Raw genomic sequence first — 15,366 nt, forward strand, 5'->3', positions numbered from 1 at the left:
GTTCAATGACTATGTACATAGGGCAGCAGTCTCCAAGGTGCAGGTTTGAGTACCGGGTGGTAGCCGGCTAGTAACAGTGACTAAAGTTCAGGGCAGGGTACTGGGCGAAGGCCGGATAGTGTTGACTATTTAACAGTCTGATGGCCTGGAGATAGAAGCTGTTTATCAGTCTCTCAGTCCCAGCATTGATGCACCCGTACTGTCTACGCCTTCTAAATGGTAGCGGCCGTGGCTCGGGTGGCTGAGATCCTTGACGATCTTCTTGGCCACTACTACAATCTTGGTGTTATCGTTTTTGGATTGTCAGCTAATGCATTGCGTGGGTGTACACATTGTCTTGAATGTCCTGAAAAGTCATTCAGAGTCAATAGAATGAGAATGAGTTAAGGTGGTCATTTGGGACATGTGAAGATTAAGACACACATAAGACTACTCGTAGACAGCTCCAGTGTAGAGGCAGCCTCAGCCTCAGAGATTGGCAAGGAATGCATTGAGAGCGCAACCTCACCTGGCTGCCCATGCTGCCAAGGTTATGACGAGAACCCCTGCCACTGTCTTCTGCATAATCCCTAATCACCACATTACAGATTTTCCATCTGCAGGGTCCCCAAGATTCACTTTGCAGATATTTTTTACTGTACAAAAACAAGACCTTTTCAGCCCTCAATGGCAATGAAAAGCATTTCTGGGACAAGCAGCTGTTAACTAACACCAAGGCAGATGGGATGTATTCAACTCTCCTCACTGATGTCTGGGCAGATGCTGGTGAGAGATGGATTCTGAGTTATGTACAAGTCATAACCTATTCTGTCAGGAGCACTGAGTGGTCATAATCTATACTACCGTTCAAACGTTTGGGGTCACTTAGATATGTCATTGTTTTCTAAAGAAAAGCATTTTTTTTGTCCATTAAAATAACATCAAATTGATCAGAAAAACAGTGTAGACATTGTTAATGTTGTAAATGGCTATTGTAGCTGGAAACGACAGATTTTTTATGGAATATCTACATAGGCGTACAGAGGCCCATTATCAGCAACCATCAGTCCTGTGTTCCACTGGCATGTTGTGTTTGCTAATCCAAGTTTATCATTTTAAAAGGCTAATTGATCATTAGAAAACCCTTTTGCAATTATGTTAGCACAGCTGAAAACTGTTGTTCTGATTAAAGAAGCAATAAAACTGGCCTTCTTGAGACAAGTTGAGTATCTGGAGCATCAGCAATTGTGGGTTCGATTACAGGCTCAAAATGGCCAGAAACAAATAACTTTCTTCTAAAACCCATCAGTCTATTTTTGTTCTGAGAAATGAAGGCTAATCCATGCGAGAAATTGCCAAGAAACTGAAGATCTCATACAACGCTGTGTACTACTCCCTTCACAGAACAGCGAAACTGGCTCTAACCAGAATAGAAAGAGGAGTGTGAGGCCCCGGTGCACAACTGAGCAAGAGGACAAATACATTAGAGTGTCTAGTTTTAGAAACAGAGGCCTCACAGGTCCTCAACTGGCAGCTTCATTACACCAGTCTCAACGTGAACAGTGAAGAGGCGACTCCGGGATGCTGACCTTCTAGGCAGAGTTGCAAAGAAAAAGCCATATCTCAGACTGGACAATAAAAATAAAAGATTAAGATGGGCAGTCTGAGATATGGCTTTTTCAACCACTCCACAAATGTCTTGTTAACAAACTATAGTTTTGGCAAGTCGGTTAGGACATCTACTTTGTGCATGACACAAGTAATTTTTCCAACAATTGTTTACAGACAGATTATTTCACTTATAATTCACTGTATCACAATTCCAATGGGTCAGAAGTTTACATACACTAAGTTGACTGTGCCTTTAAACAGCTTGGAAAAGTCCAGAAAAGAATGTCATGGCTTTAGAAGCTTCTGATAGGCTAATTGACATAATTTGAGTCAATTGGAGGTGTACCTGTGGATGTATTTCAAGGCCTACCTTCAAACTCAGTGCCTCTTTGCTTGACATCATGGGAAAATCAAAATAAATCAGCCAAGACCTCAGAAAAAAATGTGTAGACCTCCACAAGTCTGGTTCATCCTTGGGAGCAATTTCCAAACGCCTGAAGTATCTATATCCATAGTAAAACTAGTCCTATATCGACATAACCTGAAAGACCGCTCAGCAAGGAAGAAGCCACTGCTCCATATCCACCATAAAAAAGCCAGACTACAGTTTGCAACTGCACATGGGGACAAAGATCGTACTTTTTGGAGAAATGTCCACTGGTCTGATGAAACAAAATAGAAATTTGGCCATAATGACCATCGTTATGTTTGGAGGAAAAAGGGGAAGGCTTGCAAGCCGAAGAACACCATCCCAACCGTGAAGAACGGGGGTGGCAGCATCATGCTGTGGGGGTGCTTTGCTGCAGGAGGGACTGGTGCACTTCACAAAATAGATGGCATCATGAGGAAGGAAAATTATGTGGATATATTGAAGCAACATCTCAAGACATCAGTCAGGAAGTTAAAGCTTGGTCGCAAATGGGTCTTCCAAATGGACAATGACCCCAAGCATACTTCCAAAGTTGTGCCAAAATGGCTTAAGGACAACAAAGTTAAGGTATTGGAGTGGCCATCACAAAGCCCTGACCTCAATCCTATAGACAATTTGTGGGCAGAACTGAAAAAGCATGTGCGAGCAAGGAGGCCTACAAACCTGACTCAATTACACCAGCTCTGTCAGGAGGAATGGGCCAAAATTCACCCAACTTATTGTGGGAAGCTTGTGGAAGGCTACCCGAAACATTTGACCCAAGTTAAACAATTTAAAGGCAATGCTACCAAATACTAATTGAGTGTATGTAAACTTCTGATCCACTGGGAATGTGATGAAATAAATAAAAGCTGAAATAAATCATTCTCTCTACTATTATTCTGACATTTCACATTCTTAAAAGAAAGTACTGATCCTAACTGACCTAAGACAAGGAATTTTTACTAGGATTAAATGTCAGGAATTGTGAAAAACTGAGTTTAAATGTATTTGGCTAAGGTGTATGTAAACTTCCAACTTCAACTGTAGGTGTGTGCCTTTCCAAATAATATCCAATCAATTGAATTTACCACAGGTGGACTCCAATCAAGTTGTAGAAATATCTCAAGGATGATCAATGGAAACAGGATGCACCTGAGCTCACTTTCGAGTGTCATAGCAAAGGGTCTGAATACTTACAGTACCAGTCAAACGTTTGGACACACCTACTCATTCCAGGGTTTTTCTTTATTTGTACTATTTTCTACATAGTAGAATAATAGTGAAGACATCAAAACTATGAAATAAAATATATGGAATCATATAGTAACCCAAAAAGTGTTAAACAATTCAAAATATATTTTATATTTCATTTTCTTCAAAGTAGCCACAGAAAAACCAGCTTTGTCGTTATGGGGTATTGTGTGTAGAATGATGATGCATTTTGGAATAAGGCTGTAACGTAACAAAATGTGTAAAAAGTGGAGGGGTCTGAATACTTTCCAAATGCACTTAATGGATGTTTCAGAGTTAAATCCTATACGTCATTAACACTAATGCTTATCACTAACAGGAAATCAACACATTTCACTAATCCATTTAATACTATTCATTTTCAACTGCTTCAGTTCAATTAACATTATGTCATGTAACATTACAGACATCATCTTCACATTAGCGCACCCTTGTCTGTTGACTTTCCTTCCCTCTGGTCATCACTTCTTTGCCATCGCTCATCAATGCAAATTCCATTGACTTTTAATTTAACATTATTCAGCAAATCATGCAACGTACTCACAAATGTGTTATTGAAAAAAATCCACTAAGGATTAAAAGCTATAATCGTAAAATATACTAAGTAAATTGATGTAGTATTAGCCTACATAAAGTGTGAGACACATTCACCAAGTGAATGAATACAGACAGAACAGTCCTTACAATGCAATTCTATAAGACCTTTGTAAAACAGTATCGCATCCTGTAAGGCATCATGCTCATGCCCTCTGTTGACTCAAAGTAAAACTTTGAGAGGAGTTGCTGGATAAAGGAAATTCTGAATGAAAGAGAAAAACTTAATGAAAGTCAATTCTGAATAAAAGAGAAAAACAGTATTATACCTAGTGATACACAGTATGTACTGTATGTTATGCTGCGAGTATAACCTGTTCCAAACTGTGTTACATGCGCAGGAATTCTACAAAACCTCAATGATCCATACTAACCACTAGTGGCAATTTAGGAAACTACCGGTTCATTTCAGCCATACAACATGCCAACCAAGGCATAAAAAATTATACAGGATCATGAGCTTAAAATTTGAATCCCCAAAAAAGTGAAAACAGATTTGTGGAACTCTGTCAAAATGCAACAACATATGCCCTCATATCCCGCTCCAGGGATTTTTCTGCTATAGTAATCCTTGGGCGGAAGCATTTTTTCGGGTCACCTAAGTGCAAACAGTGTAAAATATATATATATATATATATATATATATATATATATATATATATATATATGCGTAAACTTAAACGACTAAAACCAGATATAAAGTATGTAGAAAAGATAATTAACCTAAACATTTTTCAATAACAATCTTTGAGAACGAATAATCACCAAAATAAAAGCTACAGTCAGAATTGAAAATTCCAAAAACAATGAATTTAGCAGTATTCATTTTGTTAGTTTGAGCAAAATAAACTAGCTTGAAAACTGCAACATTTTCTCTCAGTTGCATGACAAAATGTGCAGAATTGCAGGAAATTAGCTTTAAAACAGAAAAATATTTAAAAAATACAGCGCCAAGATGGGAGCCTCTAAAATGTGTTCTAAAATGAGGCCACGCTCATTGCCACGCCCCCTACCACACCCCTTGGCACACCCACCTCCTAAGCCCCTTTTTGATCCAGAAAAAACCCTGCGCTCCAAATCCAAATCTCACAGCATATCGCTCTGGAAATCTGACCCTTACCCATCTGTCAACAGTGGTTTACCTTTGAGGAAATAAAAACTTTATGATGGCTATGATTTCTATCGCAATAAACCCAGTATTTACAGGATGTGATCAAATGGACATTGTTTATTCAACCCTCAAGACCCAAGGACCACTCTGTAACAGAGAATAACAATGTTTCCCCCTTACATTTTACATATATTAAATACAGAATAACAATGTTTCCCCCTTACATTTCACATATATTAAATACAGTATGCACTATACAGTACACATCTGGACACAAGTCAGGGTTTCCAAATCTGACAAAATGCCATGATCAACTAAAACCCTTAAAAGTTTTTCTGATCTATATCAAGGGTTCAATCACTGAACCCGCGTGAAAAGAAGTCCAACGTGGCAGAACATCGACCAATGGTGACACAGTCTAACCATAATACATAAATAAATGTGTTTATTGATAGGGTTGAGTGGGTGCGATGTGAAGCAGATGACTGGGGTTTCCTGTACATGAGTATGTCCTGTGGTCATTCCATCACATCTCCATATGGGGTCTTCTTAGGCCCAGCTGGTTCCTCAGGGGCGGGCTCTGCTCCTGCAACACAGACAGACACAGAGAGATGTCAGAGACCTGAGAGCTGAGTAAACCACTGGCCTAATGTCAACCACTCTTATTTGGTGTCCGTCTGCACAACAAGCATTGAGATGGAGTCCACGTTGTATAGAATGACATAGAATAGAGTAGAACCACTGCTATACTCACTGTGTGGCGTTCGGTCTGGTTCTTTCCCTGTCTCTATTAACATCCATAGGTCAGTGCACTTCATTGTCTCCCAGCGTGTTACTGCATAGCTGCCCACTGACGAAGCCACTGAAGGGGAGTTGAGGTGCCAATGAAAGGAACAAGGTGAGACAAAAAGGTAGACATGATTGACATTTAGACAATAATTCTAAACTCTATATCACTGCAGGTTATACCTACACATCACATGCTGTAATTTGAGTACACAGGCACACTCTCACCTGTTGAAATCAGCAGATTCCACTGCAAAGGATATGGAAACCTCTTCTGAATAACTTTTTGTATGATAAATAATCCACTTGTCCCTAAGATAGAGTACAGGAAATGTTAGGGTACATGAAAAAGGGTCCACTATGCATTCATGCATAAATAAATAAATAGTTATATGAAGAGAAAACAAAGCATTGGGGGATTGTCACTCACCCAATATAAAGGTCCCTGTCCCTTTCATGAAGGCATGAGACTGACAGGCAGCATACTGTTGTAAACCCTGAGAGAGGAAAGATAGCAAATGTGTTGAATACAAAATGTAATTATCATGAGAGATTATTTTAATGTTCAATATGTGTCCTAGGTTAGGTAGCTCTGGTGAGAAATCTGAGAACACAACTAGCAAAGAAGAACAAGGAAGGCTGTAAAACCTAGTAAATGTATATAATCTTGTATAAAATGTCAAAACACAAAGCATGTGTCCTCTACAGCTGAGCTACAGCAGCCATGCAGCAGTGTCTTACATAAAAGGTTGAAGCAGTAGAAAGAGAAAGGACCTACCGGATGTTTTGCTGCAAGCGCATCGTCCACTTTTGTGAGTCCAAGGTTGACCATTTCGTCAATAACAACTTTAATTAAGCTGACGTATTTATTATACCGCCACAATATTCAACAACTACAAGCCAATGTGTACATAACTGTTGTTATGAAACGTGCAACTTCCGCATAAAGAGTCAAATAAATCCCGAAGAGTATATTTTCATGAATGTTTCTGTGATACTAAATGACTCACGACGCATCGTGGTGTGGAGGCGTCAGTGCAGCTCTAAACTGATGAGCACTGTTGAGAAGCTAAAAGTGTGCATAACTGTATTATTTTATTTTATTTATTTATTTTCTCTTTTAGGGGTAGACAAATCGTTTTGCTTAGTGGTATAGATATAGTTTATTTTCTGCTGTGTAAACATTTTTCATTTATATATTATGCAAAAGTTTAAGATTTAGCATACAAATACAAAAAAAGAATAATCAAAACAAAATGTATTTTATTATGATTCAAACGCATATGCTAAATCAAAATACTATAGAACAAGCTTGTCACAGTCTTGATTATTTATAATTTTCTTCTCTGAACAAGTACGATTTTTCAGTGTGATCCCATGCTTTACTCTACTAGTTATAGTCAGCCTAGTTTGGTCCAGTTTGTTGTCAGAGGATGTCTTCCTCTGATTTCGCTCTGTACTCTTGGTCCTGTTATAAGCCTGGTCCTAGGACAGAGATCGACACAGACAGAGTTATAGGAAGGGATTTCAAAGCAGAATACAATATTGAAAGTCCCGTGTAGCTCAGTTGGTAGAGCATGGCGCTTGCAACGCCAGGGTTGTGGGTTTGATTCCCACGGGGGACCAGTATGAAAAAAAAAAATTATGCACTCACTAACTGCGTCTGCTAAATGACTAAAATGTAAATGAAAGACAGCAGAGCATTCCAAGCTATTTATGATACACAGATACATGAGAAATAAACAATATCCTTCAACATTTCCACTCACAGTGCCTTGGAAAATTAATCACAAGTTCCAGTTTAACAGTCACTACCTGTCTCAGCAGCTTGATTTTACAGTGTCCAGCGTAAGAGGTGGGATGGACTAACTTCACCATGTCTGCTAAAATGTACCACCACATACAGACATAAGCACAAGCACAGACATTGACCAAAGAACAAGCACATGACTCAAAGATGTGGCTTTTTAAACACCTCCCTCTGCAACTGGATCCTGGACTTCCTGACGGGCTGCCCCCATGTGGTGGGGGTAGGCAACAACGTATCCGCCACTCTGACCCTCAACACGTGGGCGCCTCAGGGGCGATTACATTGTCCTCTCCTGTTCTCCCACGACTGCGCGGCCATGCACGACTCCAACATCATCATTACGTTTGCAGACGACACAACGGTGGTAGGCCTGAACACCAACGACGATGAGACAGCCTACAGGGAGGAGGTCAGAGACCTGGCAGTGTGGTGCCAGGATAACAACCTCTTCCTCAACGTCAGCAAGACAAAGGAGCTGATCGTGGACTACAGGAAACGGATGGCTGAGCACGCCCCCATCCATATCAACGGGGCTGTAGTGGAGCAGGTCTAGAGCTTCAGGTTACTTAGTGTCCACATCACTAAGGAATTATCATGGTCCACACACACCAACACAGCTGTGACGAGGGAACGACCACACCGCTTCCCCCTCAGGAGGCTGAAAAGATTCGGCATGGGCCCTCAGATCCTCAGAAAGTTCTTCAGTTGCACCATTGAGATCATCTTCACTGGCTGCATCACCGCTTGGTATGGCAACTGCTTGACATCCGACCGCAAGGCGCTACAGAGGGAAGTGCGTACGGCCCAGTACATAACTGGGGCCGAGCTCCCTACCATCCAGGACCTCTATACCAGGCTTGTCAGAGGAGGGCCCTAAAAATGGTCAAAGACTTCAGCCACCCAAGTCAAAGACTGTTCTCTCTGCTACCGCATGGCAAGCGGTACCGATGCACCAAGTCTGGAACCACAGGACCCTGAACAGCTTCTACCCCCAAGCCATAAGACTGTTAAATAGTTAGTTAAATAGTTAATCATTTGCTACCCGGACTATCTGCATTGACAATTTTTTACTCTTTTGACTCATCACATGTGCATGATCTATCCTGTTGCCAACTCACTTTATCCCTGCCTAAACACTGAGTGTACAAAAAAAGTTGCACCCCCCTTTTTGCCCTCAGAACAGCCTCAATTCGTCGGGGCATGGACTCTACAAGGTGCTGAAAGCGTTCCACAGGGATGCTGGCCAATGTTGACTCCAATGCTTCCCACAGTTGTGCCAAGTTGGCTGGATGTCCTTTGGGTGGTGGACCACACAGGAAACTGTTGAGCGTTGAGCATTGCAGGAATTGACACAAACCAGTGTGCCTGGCACCTACTACCATACCCAGTTCAAAGCCACTTAAATCTTTGTCTTGCCCATTCACACTCAATGGCACATATACACAATCCATCTCTCAATTGTCTCAAGGCTTAAAAATCCTTCTTTAACCGGTCTCCTCCTCTTCATCTTCACACTCCCTAAGTCCAGAACAGACTTGGGAAACGCACAGTCCTACACATTACTACATGGAACTCTATTCCACATCAAGTAACTCATGCAAGCAGTAAAATCAGATTGAAAAAAAACATAAAACTACACCTTATGGAACAACGCGGACTGTGAGGAGACACACACAGGCACACACACGCTAGCACACGCACTCTACACACACATACACTTACACTGTGGTGTTGTTGTATGGTGGTATTGTACATTTTGTGTTGTGGATAAGTAGTGGTGTAGTAATGTTATATGATCTACAGTTATATTTGTGATGTGCCTTAATGTGTTTGGACCACAGGAAGAGTAGCCGCTGCCTTGGCAGCAGCTAATCGGGATCCCTAATAAAATACATAAAATACACTGATTGAAGTGGATTTAACAAGTGACATCAATAAGGGATCATAGCTTTCACCTGGATTCACCTAGTCATTCATGGAAAGAGCAGGTGTTATTCATATTTTTTACACTCAGTATATGTACAAATCTACCTCAATTACCTCGTACCCCTACACATCGACTCAGTACTGGTACCCTGCGTATATAATCAAGTTATTGTTACTCATTGTGAATTTATTCCTCGTGTTATTCTTTTTCTATTATTTCTATTTTTTTCTCTCTGCATTGTTGGGAAGGACCCGTAAGTATTTCACTGTTAGTCTAGATCTGTTGTTTAGGAAGCATGTGACAAATAACATTTGATTTGATATATGTAACATACTCCGATTCTCACCTACAGTGCATTCGGAAAGTATACAGACCCCTTGGCTTTTTCCACATTTTGTTACGTTACAGCCTTAGTCTAAAATTGATTGTTCCCCCCCCCTCATCAATCTACACACAATACCCCATAATGACAAAGCAAAAACAGGTGTTTAGAAATTTGTGCAAAAAAAAGAAAAAAAAGAAAACTGAAATATAACATTTACATAAGTATTCAGACCCTTTACTCAGTACTTTGTTGAAGCACCTTTGGTGATTACAGCCTCGAGTCTTCTTTGGTATGACGCTACAAGCTTGGCACACCTGTATTTGGGGAGTTTCTCCCATTCTTCCCTGCAGATCCTCTCATGCTCTGTCAGGTTGGATGTGGAGCGTCGCGGCACAGCTATTTTCAGGTCTCTCCAGAGATGTTCGATTGGGTTCAAGTCCGGGCTCTGACTCGGCCACTCAAGGACATTCAGAGACTTGTCCCGAAGCCACTCCTGTGTTGTCTTGGCTGTGTGCTTAGGGTCGTTGTCCTGTTGGATGGTGAACCTTCGCCCCAGTCTGAGGTTCTGAGCAGGTTTTCATCAAGGATCGCTCTGTACTTTGCACCGTTCATCTTTCCCTCGATCCTGACTAGTCTCCCAGTCCCTGCTGCTGAAAAAAATCCCCACAGCATGATACTGCCACCACCATGCTTCACCGTAGAGATGGTGCCAGGTTTCCTCCAGACGTGACGCTTGGCATTCAGGCCAAAGAGTTCAATCTTGGTTTCATCAGACCAGAGAATTTTGTTTCTCATGGTCTGAGAGTCCTTTAGGTGCCTTTTGGCAAACTCCAAGCGGGCTGTCATGTGCCTTTTACTGAGGAGTGGCTTCCATCTGGCCACTCTACCATAAAGGCCTGATTGGAGGAGTGCTGCAGAGATAGATGTCCTTCTGGAAGATTCTCCCATCTCCACAGAGGAACTCTGGAGCTCTGTCAGAGTGACCATCGGGTTCTTGGTCACCTCCCTGACCAAGGCCCTTCTCCCCCGATTGCTCAGCTTGGCCGGGTGGCCAGCTCTAGGAAGAGTCTTGGTGGTTCCAAACTTCTTCCATTTAAGAATGATGATGGAGGCAACTGTGTTCTTGGGGACCTTCAATGCTGCAGAAATTTTTTGGTACCCTTCCCCAGATCTGTGCCTAGACACAATCCAGTCTCGGAGCTCTACAGACAATTCTTCGACCTCATGGTTTGGTTTTTGCTCTGACATGCACAGTCAACTGTGGGACCTTATATACAGTTGGAAGTCGGAAGTTTACATACACTTAGGTTGGAGTCATTAAAACTACTTTTTCAACCACTCCACAAATTTCTTGTAAACAAACTATAGTTTTGGCAAGTCGGATAGGACATCTACTTTGTGCATGACACAAGTAATTTTTCCAACAAATGTTTACAGACAGATTATTTCACTTATAATTCACTGTATCACAATTCCAGTGGGTCAGAAGTGTACATACACTAAGTTGACTGTGCCTTTAAACAGCTTGGAAAATTCCAGAAAATGATGTCATGGCTTTAGAAGCTTCTGATAGGCTAATTGACATCATTTGAGTCAATTGGAGGTGTACCTGTATTTCAAGGCCTACCTTCAAACTCAGTGCCTCTTTGCTTGACATCATGGGAAAAATCAAGAAAAACAGCCAAGGCCTCAAAACTTTTTTTGACCTCCACAAGTCTGGTTCATCCTTGGGAGCAATTTTCAAACGCCTGAAGGTACCACGTTCATCTGTACAAACAACAGTATGCAAGTATAAACACCATGGGACCACGCAGCTGTCATACCGCTCAGGAATGAGACGCATTCTGTCTCCTATAGATTAACGTACTTTGGTGCAAAAAGTGCAAATCAATCCCAGAACAACAGCAAAGGATCTTGTGAAGATACTGGAGAAAACAGGTACAAAAGTATCTATATCCACAGTAAAACAAGTCCTATATCGACAAAACCTGAAAGGCTGCTCAGCAAGGAAGAAGCCACTGCTCCAAAACCGCCATAAAAAAGCCAGACTACGGTTTGCAACTGCACATGGGGACAAAGATCGTACTTTTTGGAGAAATGTCCTCTGGTCTGATGAAACAAAAATAGAACTGTTTGGCCATAATGACCATTGTTATGTTTGGAGTAAAAGGGGAGAGCTTGCAAGCCGAAGAACACCATCCCAACCGTGAAGCACAGGGGTGGCAGCATCATGCTGTGGGGGTGCTTTGCTGCAGGAGGGACTGGTGCACTTCACAACATAGATGGCATCATGAGGAAGGAAAATTATGTGGATATATTGACGCAACATCTCAAGACATCAGTCAGGAAGTTGAAGCTTGGTCGCAAATGGGTTTTCCAAATGGACAATGACCCCAAGCATACTTCCAAAGTTGTGGCAAAATGGTTTAAGGACAACAAAGTCAATGTATTGGAGTGGCCATCACAAAGCCCTGACCTCAATCCTATAGAAAATATGTGGGCAGAACTGAAAAAGCGTGTGCGAGCAAGGAGGCCTACAAACCTGACTCAGTTACACCAGCTCTGTCAGGAGGAATGGGCCAAAATTCAGCCAACTTATTGTGGGAAGCTTGTGGAAGGCTACCCGAAACGTTTGACCAAAGTTAAACAATTTAAAGACAATGCTACCAAATACTAATTGAGTGTATATAAACTTCTGACCCACTGGGAATGTGATGAAATAAATAAAAGCTTAAATAAATCATTCTCTCTACTATTATTCTGACATTTCACAATCTTAAAATAAAGTGGTGATCCTAACTGACCTAAGACAGGGAATCTTTACTATAATTAAATGTCAGGAATTGTGAAAAACTGAGTTTAAATGTATTTGGCTAAGGTGTATGTAAACTTCCAACTTCAACTGTAGATAGGTGTGTGCCTTTCCAAATCATGTCCAATCAATTTAATTTACCACAAGTGGACTCCAAGCAAGTTGTAGAAACATCTCAAGGATGATCAATGGAAACAGGATACACCTGAGCTCAATTTCGGGTCTTATTTACTTATGTAAATAAGGTATTTCGGTTTTTAATACATTATGGGGTATTGTGTGTAGATTGATGATGCATTTTAGAATAAGGCTGTAACGTAACATGTGTAAAAAGTGAAGGGGTCTGAATACTTTCCGAATGCACTTAATGGATGTTTCAGAGTTAAATAGTATACATCGTTAACACTTATGCTTATCACTAACAGGAAATCAACACATTGGGCTAATCCATTTAATACTATTCCTTTTCAACTGCTTCAGTTCAATTAACATTATGTCATGTATCATTACATGTTTTCGCTTTGTCATTATGTGTTATTGTGTGTAGATTGATGAGGGAAAAAACTAATATTAGCAATTTTAGAATAAGACTAACGTTACAAAATGTGGAAAAGGTCAAGGGGTCTGAATACTTTCCGAATGCACTGTATATGATGGGGGAAAAAGGGGAGTTTTCGTCTGTCTCTGGGTCCTCTTCTGAGAGCACTCCACTGGAAAAGCCTCCCTGAGGTTATACAATAGATATACCATACATACAATAGGTCAGAGTGTCAAGCTAGTATAACTGACTGGTGAAGCCTCTCTCTGACACACACATAGAACCGTACCTGGGCTTATTTTGGCCCTAAGGCATGAGGGGTCTAAAGTCTGGTCCATGCCACAGTGGGATTGGCTCTCAAGCAGGTTTTCATCAGTCTTAGCCCTGAGATGGAGCAGGGGCTGGACAGGAAGTACGGCAGGGCAAACGGACACTCCTGCCCTCTCTCTGGTTCTCCTCCATAAGGCCTTTGCATAATTTTCGTTCACCAGCCCCATGGTCATCTAGTAAAACAGGAAAAATCACTTGCATTTGGACTTCCTAAAAAGTATGTTCGGTACTGCACTGTCTAAGATATCATAGTGTAGGTAGGCCTACCTCAGATGATTCCATGTAGCTGTTTTCACAGCCAGGAGATGGCGTGGAGACCAAAGGCTGCCTGGAGGAAGACAAAGAAAAGGGCAAGCATAAAATCACAACAAATCTACACATGTCAACATGATCAATCTCTCTTAGGACATAGCTTAGTTTGTGATGAGAGTAACCTGTGCCGCTCTCTGTCGTGGTCAGTCCCTCTGTATTGCCTGCTGGACAGATGGACCTTGGTCAGATGGCTGTGTGCAGAATGGGTCTTCTTTACCTTTTCCCTGACTTCTATGACCTTATGTCTGACCTCTGTTGCCTCCGTGACTGATGGGGGTGATGAAGGAGTCTGAGGAGGTGGCTGGCGGCTGGAGGAGTACAGACACCTGATAGGGAGACAGACAGACAGAATGTAAGAACACTGTGGCTAGGGTTACCGCTTACACAGTGGCAAGAGCAGCACTGTATATTGAACACTAGATTGAAGTTCCCCCTCCTAATGCATAGATTCAGCCACATAAGCTACGTTACACACAATCTGATTCCTCCTGTCACCTCTGTGTGTGGGTACTCGTCACAGGCGGTCCTCTTGGTGATGGGCCGGCTCTGACAGCGCCCTTTGGAGGTGATGGCTGTTACAGTACAGGTGTAGGCTGTGTTGGTGGCAAGGCGGCGGACAATGTGAGCACGCTCTGTGCCCAGGTAGGCAACACGGCCATTCAGCCTCAGCACATAGTGGAACAGGCAACCCAGGGGCACCAGGGGAGCCCCCCACATGATCTGGAGCTCATGCCTACCCAGCACCACCATGGTCAGGCCGCTGGGTGCGTGGTCCTTTGTCCTCGGCTGTACGGACCTCCACCTCTGCACACGGGCCAACCTCTTCCCCAGGCCCCACTGCACACACACCCAGCTGGTACAGGGTTCCTGGGGACAGACCACCCACTACAGCCTTAACAAAGATAATTGTACAAAATACATTTGGTGTTATGGTAAACGTTTAAGGCTGCTGTATTGATTGCTGTAGCATAACTTACCACAGCTCTATTAGTGTTTCAACACGATACAGTTGATACATCTTGGGCTTCAGCTCGCCCGCTGGTGAAAACCCAACTCAGTCGCACATGAGACGCTGTGCATCCAATCAAACGCAGCTCCTGTGGATGACCGGGCCTTGTCCCTCCCCCTCTGATTCTATGGCCAATAGCACGGGGTCGCTGCAGGTGCTGGTGCCCCCATCAGAGGTAGAGTGGAGCAGTCTGAGTGAGAGTTCATGTCCAGGTTTGAGGATAAATACAGGCAAGGTCACATGACTTAGGGTTCCACGATACAGAACTGTCTCTCTGTCCAAAAGGCTGGGGACCGAAAGAGTATCAGTCAACTGCTTATACAATGATACCCTTCTACATTGAACGACACAATGTTGCTTGTCCATGAAACAACTTTTCTCTTTTCTTTTACGTTTTCTCTAAGAATATTATGAGCCTTGGCATGAGTATATTTGGTGAAAAGGTCCCTATAATAAAACTCCTTAACGTTCCTGCAGTCAGCTGACCTGTAGGTGACCTCTAGGCCACTCTCAGGGAAACACTTTTCAGGGGCAACGGCTTGGAAAGCAGCTGCAGCTT

General features: G+C 42.2%; 1 protein-coding gene across 1 annotated transcript; it reads right to left on the reverse strand.

Moving 5' to 3' along the window:
• Window positions 1-5,055: 5,055 nt before the first annotated feature.
• On the reverse strand, window positions 5,056-6,707 carry tmem141 (transmembrane protein 141). The gene is made up of 5 exons (XM_041898421.2): window positions 6,523-6,707; window positions 6,175-6,241; window positions 5,973-6,056; window positions 5,713-5,820; window positions 5,056-5,544 (listed from the first exon to the last, which is right to left on the reverse strand). Exons 1-5 carry the CDS (start codon window positions 6,574-6,576, stop codon window positions 5,477-5,479), a joined length of 381 nt encoding a protein of 126 aa, XP_041754355.1. The 5' UTR covers window positions 6,577-6,707; the 3' UTR covers window positions 5,056-5,476.
• Window positions 6,708-15,366: the final 8,659 nt, after the last annotated feature.

Source organism: Coregonus clupeaformis, chromosome 15 (genome assembly GCF_020615455.1).
Source record: "Coregonus clupeaformis isolate EN_2021a chromosome 15, ASM2061545v1, whole genome shotgun sequence".
Classification (NCBI taxonomy): domain Eukaryota; kingdom Metazoa; phylum Chordata; class Actinopteri; order Salmoniformes; family Salmonidae; genus Coregonus; species Coregonus clupeaformis.

Coding starts and splice junctions, on each gene's coding strand:
- tmem141 (XM_041898421.2), bottom strand. CDS start 6,576: ATGGTCAACCTTGGACTCACAAAAGTGGACGATGCGCTTGCAGCAAAA. Junction 6,242..6,522: donor CGCTTGCAGCAAAACATCCG/GTAGGTCCTTTC, acceptor TTCCTCTCTCAG/GGTTTACAACAGTATGCTGC. Junction 5,821..5,972: donor GAATCTGCTGATTTCAACAG/GTGAGAGTGTGC, acceptor ACTCCCCTTCAG/TGGCTTCGTCAGTGGGCAGC.